The following is a 14,390-nucleotide window of genomic DNA, read 5'->3' as shown; positions in this document are numbered from 1 at the left end:
TGAATGTTTTACCCTTTTATGATGAAATAGAACAAACAAATCACTAAAGATAATAAGAAAGTCCAACTTGGGTTGATTTTAATGGGAGTGCAGGGTTATGGCTGGGAGTGTGGAAGGAGGAGCAGAAGCAAAAGTTTATGGAGTCAAATGAAAAGATGAGTGAAAATCCCTCTAAAACCACAGGCTGTGGCTCATCACCCACAGACTCATAACTTGTTTCTTCTACTTGCTTCAGGGTGTCATCACCTCATGGCTCTGCCTTCAGTCCCAGACTCTGCAGGGCTGGTTCCCCAGAGTCTACAGATGCTAAGGGTAAGTGCGGCAGTCAGCTGCGAGCCCATTTGCCAGGGCTGCTGTCTTTGTAACTTTTAGGCTCTTGACTATGGTCCACATGGTTTCCATTTGCCTCTGAAAGACAAGGTGTCTTTAGGGAGAAAACGAATATGTTGCACCCTGGATCTGTGATTCTTAAAAATGAGCTATTGTGGGGCCAAAATGTCCTCATCCATATTAGTCCCAGAATGTCACTTCTACCAGAGTTTGGAGATCCAGGTAAGGTATTCTGAACTTGACTGGGTACATCAAAAAACTTAGAAGAGAAACCAAAGCTATAAACCACCAACGAGTAAGCTATATTTACTCATCTATAACCACCACCACCCTGTTTTAGTTATATTAGAATAACACTAGCCGCTGAAACATGGAAACCTCAAATTCCAGTTGCTTAGCATAATAAAACATTTTTTTCTTTATATATAGCCCAAGGTGGGTGTTTTGCAGGCACAGACGTTCCACATGCTCCAGGGACACAGATTCCCTTTATTTGGGGGTTCCACCATCCCCTGGGGTGCCAGAGTTCTTTGTTTCCATTTAAAGGGTAGGGAAGGCACACCTGCTTTTTTCTCACTTCAGCCTGGAAATGACGTACGTGCCTCTCTGGGTCACATTGCAATGGGAGTAGCCACAAGGCTCCACCTAGATTCCAGAATGTTTACAAATGGGTTCCTCGGCTGGGTGGCCACTTCCTGGTAACAACTTCACAGTATAGAGGGGAACAACTAGCCTTCCTGCCACACGCACGCTGATTTTGAGGAAAAAACACAATAGGTTTTCCCATATAATTTCCATCTCTCAGGGTGCCATCTTCAAAGGTTTAATACGACTTGAAATCTCAAATTAGGACTTTTTAGCACTTTATAAAATCTTCTGGTCATTTTTCTCACTTAGTATTTAAAGGTTTAATATGCATGCATGTGTGGTGGGTGCAGGGTGGACATTATTTCCCAAATAATGGAGATAAACGTCTTTAATGGCTGCCTCGGACAATCACTATCCTGCGGGCTTTCCTATTAAAATTTGGCTTTATTGGAATAGTACATTTGAAGTGGATTTTATGTGTTCTTCTATGGTTTGTTGAGGCAAGAGGACAGGACAGCTAACCATTTGTGCTATGGTTAAAATCGGGACAGATTTTCTTTCTCTCCTTTGCAGTAATGAACACAAAATGAAAACACACTGTGTAGCTCCAAGACAAGTCTGAGCTAGGGTATGGGGAATTAAACAGCCTGATCACATCATTCGCAGTAAGTTAAGGTGACAGTGCATCTGATCTGAGTAGTGCAGAGTCCAGTCCTATTGCATTTACACTGCTATCTCTGCCCTTCAGAATTCTGATTAACCATGCTAATTACCCATGGCCTGTGAGCGCTGGTAGCTGAGTGGTCCTGGAGCTGGATGGGTGGAAGTTCTTTTTTTTTTTTAATGTTTATTTTATTTTTTTATTTTTTATTTTTGAGAGAGAGAGAGAGAGAGAGAGAGAGGCAGAACGTGAACAGGGGAGAGGCAGCGAGAGAGGGAGACAGAATTCGAAGCAGACTCCAGGCGCTGAGCTGTCAGCACAGAGCTTGATGTGGGGATCGAACCCCTGAACCATAAGATCATGACCTCAGCCAAAGCTGGGTGCTCAACTGACTGAGCCACCCAGGCCCCCCCCTTTTTTTTTTAAAATGTTTATTGATTTATTTATTTTGGAGAGAGAGAGAGAGAGAGAAAGCAAGGGAAGGGCAGAGAGAGAGAGAGGGAGACACAGAATCTAAAGCAGGCTCCAGGTCTCGAGCTGTTAGCGCAGAGCCTGACTCAGGGCTTGAACCTACGAACCGTGAAATCATGACCTGAGCTGAAATTGGATGCTTAACTGACTGAGCCACCCAGGCGCCCCTTGAAAGCAAAAGCAACAATTTCCCACTACATGATGTTTTCCTACCTCCTCTTCTGCTGTCATAGCACAATACTGGTAGGAAGAAAGGAAGAAACAACAGAAGTGTATACATTCACGACGATGACTTATTAAGTGATTTGGCCCATGTTGCCTTCTTCACTCTCCTCCAACGGTCATTTTAACTTAACTTGATGACTACTCTCTTCCTTGAGAGGTGACAGTACACCTAGGTAGAATTATTTAACTTACTCAAATAATAACTTCTTGCGTTTCTTTTCAGTTTCCATGCCCAGTTTTTGGATTATCAACCGTAATTTTGCTAGAAGCCCCTAATGATGGGAGGTAAAGCATGGAATCAAGTGACCATTGATCTATTATTGATTATCTCTTTGTAGACACATATACATTCATCTATATGCAAATAAGATGGGCTGTTCTTTTTTTTAATTTATTTTTGACAGAGAGAGAGAGACAGAGCATGAGTGGGGAGGGGCAGAGAGAGAGGGAGACACAGAATCCTCCGAGCTGTCAGCACAGAGCCCAACGCGGGGCTCGTACTCACAGACCGCGAGATCATAACCTGAGCCGAAGTTGGACGCTCTACCGACTGAGCCATGCAGGTGCCCCTATCAGATGGGCTGTTCTTAAGTGTGATTTATGATCATCATAGGAAAAATACTCTCAAATTCTTTTTCACAATTGCTTTTCAAAGATTCATTCAGTCTTTTGTTCTACCTATACTAAGGTGGTTTTTCCTTTTGCATTATTATCCATTTTTTTTCCAAGTGTTTGATTTGGTTGTGGCTTTCCCTCCTATGGTCCATCACATGCTCATCTCTCACATTCAAAGAACAAAAAAATAGCTAATAAAAATTAGAATCTCTTTTTTTCTTACTGAAGTAAAAAAAATGGTATATAATTTGTATAGAAGTTTCAGGTGCACAAGATTATAATTCGATATTTGTATACACTACAAAGTGATCAATGCTATATGTCTAGTTATCATGCATCACCATACAATTGAGCCCCTTCACTCATTTTGCCCACCCCAATACCCCTTCCCCTCTGGTAACCCCCAAGTATCTAAGAGTTTGTTTTTGTTTTGCTTTGTCTGTTTTGTTTGTTGGATTCCACACAGAAGTGAAATTATATGGTATTTGTCTTTCTCCATCTGACTTATTTCACTTACCATCCATGTTGTCATCAATGGCAAGATATCATTCTCTTTTATGGCTGGGTAGTATTCCATTATATGAATACCACATCTTCTTTATCCTTCAATGGATAATCAATCCATGGATACTTAGATTGTTTCCATATCTTGGCTATCATAAATAATGCTGCAGTGGACATAGGTGTGCATATATCTTTTCAAATTCATGTTCTTCACATAAACACCTAAAAGTGGAATAGCTAGGATCATTTGGTAGTTCTATTTTTAATTTTTTGAAGAATATCCATACTGGTTTCCATAGTGGCTGCACCAGTTCACATTTCTACTAACAGTGCGCAAATGTTCCCTTTTCTCAACATCCTTGCCAACACTTATTATTTCTTGTCTTTTTGATGACAGCCATTCTAACAGGGTGAGGTGATGTCTCATTGTGGGTTTGATCTGCATTCCCCTGATGATTAGTGATGTTGAGCATCTTTTCATGTACATGTTCGCCATCTGTATGTTTTCTTTTACAAATGTCTACTCAGGTCCTCCCCATTTTTTAATTGGTTTGTTTGGGACATTTGTTGTTATTGTTGAGTTGTGTGACTCCTTTATATATTTTGGATATTAACCTCTTATCAGATATATCATTTGCAAATATCTTCTCCCATTCAGTAGGCTGCCTTTTTGTTTTGTTGATGGTTTTCTTCACTGTGCGGAAGCTTTTAAGTTTGATGTAGTCCCATTCGTTTATGTTTGCTTTTGTTTCTCTTGCCTTTGGAATCAGATCCAGAAAACATCACTAGGACCAGTGTCAAGGAGCTTACCATCCATGTTTTCATCTAGGAGTTTTATGGCCTTAGGTTTTGCATTCAAGTCTCTAATCCATTTTGAGTTAACTTTTGTGTCTGGCATAAGAAAGTAGTCTAGTTTTGTTTTGTTCTGTAAGGTGGCCAGTTTTCCCAACACCATTTAGTGAAGAGTCTGTCCTTATCCCACTGTATCTTCTTGGCTCCTTTGTTGTAAACTAATTGATTATATATGCGCAAGTTTATTTCTGGGCTCAACAAATCAAAATCAAGCATTATAAAACTGCATTACAACAAACAGAAATTGTTAAACAATTTAACTGCCTCTCCATTTATACTCTGCTAAGACAGACACTAGCACAAATTTTTTGTTAATTAAAAACCTTCTCTCCAGCAGAAGCAATTTCTGAAGAATGTGGTGGAATGCAGCACACTAGAAGGCAGCACTCCCCAGCAAGCCCTTTCCCTTCTTTTCTTCTTTGCACCATGCCTGTGTCCCATCTAAGATGTGCCCAAGTTACCCTTGCAAAACAGTACACTGGCCTCTTTGATTCCTGCTGTTTCAGGAGATGTAATACGGACTAGGGAGGAGGTTTTATATACTATGACCACATCAAAGCCCAGATGTGCCAACATGTGTGAGATCTCCCTGGGATATTCCCTAACCACAGATAACAAATTCCAAGTCCCAGAAGGAGCTCCTTGGAACAGTTTGTATGGTATATAGCTTCTTATAAGGATGACGATGTTTAGGAGAATATTTACAAGAATCAAATAATATTTGAAGAGGACAACATGGAAATAGTTTGTCACGTTAGTTCAAGTACTTGTGTCCATTTGTAACATCCTTCTTTTTCACTTATTCTTTTACTCCCACTTTTATTCTTCTGTGAAGACTTCTCCAAACCTCAAAAGACTTCTAAAAGCAGTAAGAATTCACCAGACTATTTCACAAGTCATGTTTTCACACGGGGAGATCTTAAAACATAAACAAGATGTTTTCGCTTCTTTTTCCTGTCTCACTTGCAATAAAATCCCAATTCCTTACCAAAACCTATAAGGTCTTGCACAAACATGACCCAATCTTTCCAGTCTCATTGCATGCCTCTGCCCTTTTGTTCTTTTAGTAACTTGAAAATGCTAAGCCATTTCCTACCTCAGGACCTTTGCATATACAGTCTCTTTGTTGGAATGTGATTATCCCAGCTCTGCTGAGCTGCATCCTTCAGGTATGAATTTAAATGTTACCTCTTCAGAGAGGTCTTCCCAGGCCACCATATTTAAAATAAGTTCTTCACAATTTTTCCCTCTTAAATTCTATCTTGGTGCCTAGTTTGCTTTCTATGTATTATTGTATTTGTTTACTTGTTATCTCTTTCCATTTCTGGAACATAAGTTCCATGAGAGCAGGGACTTGTCCATCTTGTTTGTCTCTGTATCTCTAGCATCTGAGACAGGGCTCAGCATAAACCAGATGCCCTATAATTGTGTGTTGAACAATGGTTTTTATGGACCTTCCATTGTGGACTTTCCCCCGCAATGATAGTTTCTTATTTGTAATTTGTCTTCCAAAAGGGAATTTATGAAGTACTTTTAAATATTAGAATGTAGTCTTCACGGAAGCAACCTTTCAAAGACTTGTGTTCCCAGTGGCCAATCTGTAGAATTCTGTGTCGTAGCACATAAAATTGTAAGACTTTAAAAATTGCATAAATAAGTAGTGTATGGCCCTATTGCATGTGTACATGATTTTAGTTACATATACTCCTCCATCCCGGCCCCAGGTCTGCAATGGGCTGAAGGAGATACAGCTAAGCAAACCCCAAATCTGAAACATAGACATACAGTAGTACAAACGAGAAATGGCAAACATGATTTGGGATGAGAGGGAGAGAGGAAAGAGAGCGGAATAGCTGGTACCTGTAGGGCTTAAGGCAGGGGAACTGCCTTCCACTTCTTAGGAATGTTGATGTCTTGTGGCTTTCGAGTTTTGTCAATCTTGTTTCCATAATGTCTCAGGGATACTTGCCTCTGGTACTGTTTCTGGGCCATTTCCAAAGCTTATTGGTCCTAGAGGCTGGGGCCCCAGAATGAAAGCAGAAGATGGATTAGGGCATGCCTGAACAGAGGAGGCTTTGCCCACAGGTTTTCTAGTCTATCTGAGAAAGGGGCAATAAGTTGGCCCTGGGATGGAATAAGAAAGGAGTAAATGGCAGCCAACCCAGACAACCTGCTCCCTGCCTTTCTGGAAGAGCCTCACAGCTCCCCAGTCAAGGCTCCTTCACACCCAGGCCAGCTTTTCCCGGATAGGGGTGATGAAATTATGAAATGGGGCTTAGCTAAGGCTGAGAATGAACTCTTGAGATGTTTTGGTGCAAAAAAATGATGTTTGTTAAAGTTTATTCATTTAATTTAAGAGAGAGAGAGAGAGTGTGAGAGCAGGAGAGGGGCAGAGGAAAAGAGAGAGAGAGAGAATCCCAAGCAGGCTCCATGCTGTCAGTGCAGAGCCCAGTGTGGGGCTTTAACTCACAAACCATGAGATCATGCCCTGAGCCGAAATCAAGAGTCAGATGCTTAACTGACTGAGCCACCCAGGCACCCCCAAAAAGGTGGTTTTATTAAAACACAGGGACAGGACCTGTGGGCAGAAAGAGCTGCACTGCGGTTGTGAGGAGTGACTGATTATACACTTTTAAGTTTGTGGAAGGAGTGGGGATAAAGATTAAGTAAGTTTCTAAGGAATTTTGAAGCAAGGCTTTCAGGACCTTGGGGAGGGGGGGCTAGCCGCTGTTAAGATAAGGTCACTTTTATTCTTTAATAAAATATAAACATTAAGACATGGAGGCAGCCATGGGTTCCTGGAAGAAGGTCACGCTCTGCATGTTTCAGGTGTAAGTGAGCTGCAAGCTGAAAGCAGATTTAATTTAAGCTACATTTCTCTTGCCTTTGTTTCCCTCATCAGAGGCATCAGGGGGACCTTCCCTCTCCGAGGCATTCTCATTAGTGCAGAAATGGGGCCAACAGAAAAGAGTGTCACCTCCCCCTCAGCTACCAGGAGAAACCCTGGAATGACACCTCCCTGCACAAACAGAAACCTGGTTCTTGTCTTTCTCTTCCACACAGTCCTATGCCTGTCAGCTGAGTTGTTTCTACCCTAAGACCCCATGCTTTTCACTCCTACCATAGGCACCCACCCATCCCCCACCCGTATTGCCTGACAGGGACTGATGTTACCATTTTTCTCTTGGTACAGCCCTTCCAGGTTCATCCTGTCCAGAGGAGGAGACTCCTCAGGCTTTGGTGAGACTGTCTTCATTGTCTTTTCTTAGGGCACCCTTGTTTGCCTTCCACTGTTGCCAGACGAAAGCTGCCCCTGTGGGAGAGCTGAGGACTTGGCAGGCTGCTCCCTCACCTCACCACCTAGTGCCCTCATTCCCGCCCCCTCCTCCTCTCAGTGAGCAGCCTGCCAGGCCACTGGCTGCCCAGGCACGCAACGGAGGGAACAGGGTGACTTAGAACAAGCCTCACTCGCTGCAGGCTCCCCACATTTGCTCCTAGTGTGGGCGGTCAGAGCAGAGGGACCTTGTAACGATGGGATTTAGTTTGCTTTCTGGCTCATTTATATGCTTTGCCGTGGGAAGTGCATTTTTTTTAAACTATAGAAAGACAACAATCTTACATCGATGACAGATAAATCTAGATAGCCTGATGAGCAGTTTGCCTGGGATTGATGTCCTCACCACACAACAAGTGACAGATATGCTGAGTGACTGCCAGCACACCCCAAAGAATCCCAGGATAGAACCCCCAGACTCAGGAATTACCAATGTCCCTTTCAGAAGTTGGGGATTTTATTTTGTTCTCTCTATTTTGAATTAGGAACCAGTGTCATAAATGGTTAAATGAGTTTGCCAGAAAATATTCAAGTGTAAGGCAACCGTATCCAAGTTCCCTGCAGAGACTGGACACAAAGGAACACTGGCAGCCAAGCCTGTTATTAAGAAGGTCACAAGATGCCATCTGTTACCGTGTGCACTTTACTGTTCAAGCATAACATCAACTAGGAGGTAGCTGCAATAGATTGTGCCTGTGAACTTAAAAGACAGCACTCTATTGGGCGATTTTAGTGGGCTTGTGTGAACAAACCGTGCTGTCTGCCTATGGGGATGCACAGGGTTGTATGGGGAGAAGATTAGAAGAAAACAAAGTACTGTTTTTAGGTCTGTTCTTGGTAATGGCTCCAGTGGAATTTGGGATGTTACTGGCTGGTTTTCCTAATCTTTTTCTTGCCTCATTTTAGCCATTATAAAATATTATAGTGGCACTCTTTCTTTATCTGTAATTATGAAAGTGCCTTATTCTTTAGCCACAACTTAAAAAAAATTTTTTTTAATCCCTAGAGAAATTTAACGAATTGCACAATCAGTGTTTACTTACTCTTGCCTACATTCGTCAATTGTTAACATTTTGCCACGTTTGTTAACTGGAACTTTTTCTCTTGTTTTAAATTTGTACTTATTTATTTTGAGGGAGAGAGCATGAGTCGGGAGGGGGGGCGGGGCAGAGAGAGAGGGAGAGAGAGAGAATCCCAAGCAGGCTCGGTGTTAACAGCAGAGCCCAAGTTTGGGGCTTGATCTCAGGACCGCGAGATCGTGACCAGAACTAATATCAAGAGCCGAATGCTTAACCAACTGAGCCACCCAGTGCGCCCTCTGTCTCTTTATACTGATACTTGGTATACACTTCTTTGCTAAGCTTTTGAGAATAAATTACAGATATCGTAACAGTATATCCTTAAATACTGCAGCACTTACCTGAGTAAGAATGTTCTCTTACATAACCATAATACTATTATCATATTCAAGAAACTTAATACTGATAGAATATTTTTCACCAAATATACAGACCATTACGTGCCTTATTTTTTTTTAAATTTTTTTAAATGTTTTTTTTTTAATTTTTTTTTAACGTTTATTTATTTTTGAGACAGAGAGAGACACAGCATGAACGGGGGAGGGGCAGAGAGAGAGGGAGACACAGAATGAGAAGCAGGCTTCAGGCTCTGAGCTATTAGCACAGAGCCCGATGGGAGGCTTAAACCCACAAACCATGAGATCATGACCTGAGCCAAAGTCGGACACTTAACGAGCTGAGCCACCCAGGTACCCTCGTACACTTGCTTTCTTGATAACATGCTTTAAAAAACCAAATACCTGTAGCATCACATCAGTATTGGCACAACATTTAAGGACCTAAATGTAAAGGTAGAATTTGTTGGCTGTTACTAATATTGTTAGTTTCATCAACAAAATTGCTCAGTTTGGTACAGTTCTAACATTAGGAAGAGAAACAGGGAGGTGAATACACACTAGCAGATTAGGGTAACATTAAATGTCCTTAATTAAAAGTCTAGCTGAAACTACCAATGTCAAGTTGCATTGTGGACTCACTTTGTCAACTTTGAACTCACAAAGAAAAAAATTACTAGCTAACCATGCTCCAACATATGTGGGTTTGCTGATGTTCCTCTCCACAAACAGACTAAAGAAAATGAGAGACATTTCTGAGAATGTCAGAAAAATGCTCAGAAAGATGACCACGTTTGGGTAAAAGATGGACATATAAGTAGAAATCCCTCACAGACTGTCTAGCACAAATTCTAGTGCCTGTTTTTTCCCATAATCCATCAAATACCTCAAAAATACTTTCTATAAAACTTTAATATTATAGAATCATATCATTTACTAATTACTGATTATCATATAATTCTTGAAAGAAAAGGTGACATAAAACCATTCAAAGCCTCTGGCAGTCCAGTGGGATTTATAGAAGTCTCACAGAGCTTTGAAAGGCTAAGGATTCATAGCTAATGGAATAATCAGAACTAACTGTGCAGCATAAACTTTTTATCCACCTGCTTTTACTGTAGCTGTGAAAAAGCAGGTTTTTCTTGAATTCACCTGAATAAATTGTTGGACTCCGTATTGGACTTTAGCTTAAGATATCTTGTTTTTAGAAGTTTATCAGCATAAAATTGCACAAATAGCAATGAGCATTTGACAAAAACTATTCCTCTCCCTTGACTCATTCGTAATGAAGAGACCCCATATTATGCCAAGCAAGCCCCCTTTCTCTTTTAAATCAATTTTTATTTATTTTTAATCAAATTAAAATGTTCTCTTATTTTTTAAATCAAAATACACCAGAGAATGGAACATGACTAGTCATTAGGGAAATGTAAATTAAAACCAGTGAGACAGCACCTCACATCCATGAGAATGGCTATCATCACAAAGACGGACAATAACAAATGTTGGAGAGGATGTGGAAAAACCAGAATCTTCATTCATTGCTAATGGGGATGTAGAATAGTACTGCCACTGTGGAAAACACTTTGACAGGTTTTTTTTTTTTTCAATATATGAAATTTATTGTCAAATTGGTTTCCATACAACACCCAGGGCTCATCCCAAAAGGTGCCCTCCTCAATACCCATCACCCACCCTCCCCTCCCTCCCACCCCCCATCAACCCTCAGTTTGTTCTCAGTTTTTAAGAGTCTCTTATGCTTTGGCTCTCTCCCACTCTAACCTCTTTTTTTTTTTTTTTCTTCCCCTCCCCCATGGGTTTCTGTTAAGTTTCTCAGGATCCACATAAGAGTGAAACCATATGGTTTCTGTCTTTCTCTGTATGGCTTATTTCACTTAGCATCACACTCTCCAGTTCCATCCACATTGCTACAAAAGGCCATATTTCATTCTTTCTCATTGCCATGTAGTATTCCATTGTGTATATAAACCACAATTTCTTTATCCATTCATCAGTTGATGGACATTTAGGCTCTTTCCATAGTTTGGCTATTGTTGAGAGTGCTGCTATAAACATTGGGGTACAAGTGCCCCTATGCATCAGTACTCCTGTATCCCTTGGGTAAATTCCTAGCAGTGCTATTGCTGGGTCATAGGGTAGGTCTATTTTTAGTTTTCTGAGGAACCTCCACACTGCTTTCCAGAGTGGCTGCACCAATTTGCATTCCCACCAACAGTGCAAGAGGGTTCCCGTTTCTCCACATCCTCTCCAGCATCTATAGTCTCCTGATTTGTTCATTTTGGCCACTCTGACTGGCGTGAGGTGATATCTGAGTGTGGTTTTGATTTGTATTTCCCTGATAAGGAGCGACGTTGAACATCTTTTCATGTGCCTGTTGGCCATCCGGATGTCTTCTTTAGAGAAGTGTCTATTCATGTTTTCTGCCCATTTCTTCACTGGGTTATTTGTTTTTCAGGTGTGGAGTTTGGTGAGCTCTTTATAGATTTTGGATACTAGCCCTTTGTCCGATATGTCATTTGCAAATATCTTTTCCCATTCTGTTGGTTGCCTTTTAGTTTTGTTGGTTGTTTCCTTTGCTGTGCAGAAGCTTTTTATCTTCATAGGGTCCCAGTAATTCATTTTTGCTTTTAATTCCCTTGCCTTTGGGGATTTGACAGGTTTTTTAAAGTTAAACATAAACTTATCGTAGGATCTAACAATTCCACCTATAGGCATATATCCAAGAGAAATGAATACATATATCTACACAAAGACTTCGACATGAATGTTCACTGCAGCATTATCCATAATAGCCAGAATTGGAAATAAGCCTTATGTCTATCATGGCGAATGAACAACAAAATTTGGTATATTCATACAATGGAATACTGCTCATCAATAAGAAGGAACAAAGTACCAAACAGCTGCAATGTGGATGAACCTCAAAAATATTACGTTAAGTAAAAGAAGGCAGAGAGACAAAACCACCTGGCAGATGATTCTGATTTCTATGCGATGTCCAATAAAGGCAAATCTATAGGGAAAGTAGGTTAGTGGTTTTCTGGGGCTGAGGGCAGGAAAGAAGATTAGCCAAAAATGGGCATGAGAGATCTTACTGGGATAATGAAAATGCTCTAATACTATATTATGGTATTTTGATGGTTGTATAACTGAGCAAATTTACTTGGAATCACTGAACTATATACTTAAAGTGGGTCAATTTTATGATATATAAGTTATATATCTCAATAAAATTGTTAAGAAATATACCAGGCCGTTTCAGACCTTGAGAAAAATGTATACCCTTACAATTTCTGCATAGCCTTGGTTCCCTCTGATTCTAAAAGTATAAGCTGTGTATTACAGAATGTTCCAGGTATGAAAATGTTTATCCCAACTTCTGGTTTCTGGTTCTGCTTGTAAGGAGCTTGGAAGATGCCTCTCCATTCTAGCAACAGGTAAAAAGCTGGACAAAATTTAAAATTAACAACTCCTCTTGGATTCATAAGAGAGGTGAGGACACAGGGAAAACTGCTGACCCCAAGATTAGAGAGACAGAAAAGGGAATATAGGTAGTGACAGCTTACCAAAGCAGAGACTCACAAGGAGAAACCACCATAGGAACCAGTAATGGGGTCTGAATATCCGAGCTATACTTGATGAATCGCTGGAGCTGGGAGTTAAAAAAACTCCAGGAAGACCCAGGCATAGGAAAGCACCTACTGTATTGTGAGACTTACCTTCAGGAATTTGGCCAGGCTACCACAGTAAATATCAGAGAACAATTCCCTTGTGCTTCCAGCAGGCAGAGGGGGAAGTACCATTTTGAAGTACTCCAGAGTTTATGTTCTTAACAAGGTCTGCCCTTAGGAGAAACTACTTTGCCAAAGCCTAATCTGCTCGGGTATCATTATGGTAGCCTAACTGAACTGGGGGAAAAGAAAAACCAAACTCTAGCTTACCTTAGCCTTCCATGAGGGAAAAGAGAAATACTCAACTCCAGCCCACTCTAGCCATCCTATTCCACCTAACACGGAAGGGGGAAAACCCTAGAAACACTGCGAAGTTCACTGTCCAGAGGGATAGTCTCACTGAAAGACTGAGACCTAATCATAGGACTGTAGAATGCTTCCTCTCCCCCCATACCCCATCACCTCATTATTAAGGGCCTATTTACAGCAATTCTTTTCCTTGGTACATCATGTCCAGCTATCAAGAAATGTATATAAGCTAATTTGACAATAACTTATATTCATAAAAAAGAAAGAAAGAAATAGTTACAAGGCATACTAAAAGGCGCAAACATAATTTGAAGAGATAGAGTAAGCATCAGAACCAGACATGGCAGGATTTGGTATTATCAGACCAGGAATTTAAGGCAACTATGATTAATATTCTAAGGGTTCTAATGGATAAAGTAGACAGCATATAAGAACAGACAGGCAATGTAAGCAGAGAGATGCAAATCCTAAGAAAGAACCAAAAAAAGAAATGCCAGAGATCAAAAACACTGTAGAACAAATGAAAAATGAAGAATGCCTTTAATGGATTTATAAGTAGACTGGTCACAGCTGAGGAAAGAATCTCTGAGCTTAAGGTTATCTCAGTAAAAACACCTAAACTTGAAAAGCAATGAGAACAAAGACTAAAAAATAGGACAGAATAGCCAAGGACTGGAACAACTACAAAAAGTATAACATATGTTTTGGGAATACTGGAAGGAGAAGAAGGAGAGAAAGGAATAGAAGAAATGTATGAACAATAACAACTGAGAATTTCCACAGGTTAATGTCAGACACCAAACCATAGATCCAGGAATCTCAGGGAACATCAAGCAGGATAAATGTAAAACAAACAAAATACTTAAACCTAGGCATATCATTTTCAAACAACAGAAAATAAAAGATAAAGAAAAAAATCCTGAACAAAGCCAGAGGGAAAAACACCTTACCTATAGAGAAACAAGAATTGTATCCAGCTTCTCCTTAGAAACTATGGAAACGAGAAGAGAGTAGCATGAAATATTTAGTGTTGAGGGGAAAAAAAAATCCACCAACCTAGAATTCTGTACCCTGTGAAATTATCCTTCAAAAGTGAAGGAGAAATGAACACTTTGTCAGACAAAGAAAAAGTGAGGGAATTTGTTGCCAAAAGATCTGCTCTGCAAGAAATGTTAAAAGTTCTATACAGAGAAGGAAAAGAATAGGTCAGAAACTCAGATCTACATAGACAAGAAAAGCATTGAAGAAGGTATAGGTAAACATAAAATCAAAACTTTTATTTTTCTAATTTTTAACCTAACAACAGTTTATTCAAAATAATAATAGTAGCAATGTATTCATATGTAGGCTTATGTATGTCTTCCAATAAAGGAAGCTAGAGAAAAGAAAATGTTA

General features: G+C 40.3%; 1 protein-coding gene across 1 annotated transcript in view; it reads left to right on the top strand.

The window, feature by feature from the left end:
* Positions 1-14,390, top strand: part of C3H4orf51 (chromosome 3 C4orf51 homolog) — a 46,844-nt gene that overhangs the window by 10,092 nt on the left and 22,362 nt on the right. Inside the window, 1 exon segment of the mRNA XM_058723315.1 lies at positions 236-312. Coding sequence (XP_058579298.1) covers positions 236-312 — 77 coding nt within the window.

Source organism: Neofelis nebulosa, chromosome 3 (assembly GCF_028018385.1).
Source record: "Neofelis nebulosa isolate mNeoNeb1 chromosome 3, mNeoNeb1.pri, whole genome shotgun sequence".
NCBI classification, from domain to species: Eukaryota; Metazoa; Chordata; class Mammalia; order Carnivora; family Felidae; genus Neofelis; species Neofelis nebulosa.
Note: the sequence above shows the minus strand (reverse complement) of the source record. Positions and strands in the feature narration are given on the sequence as shown.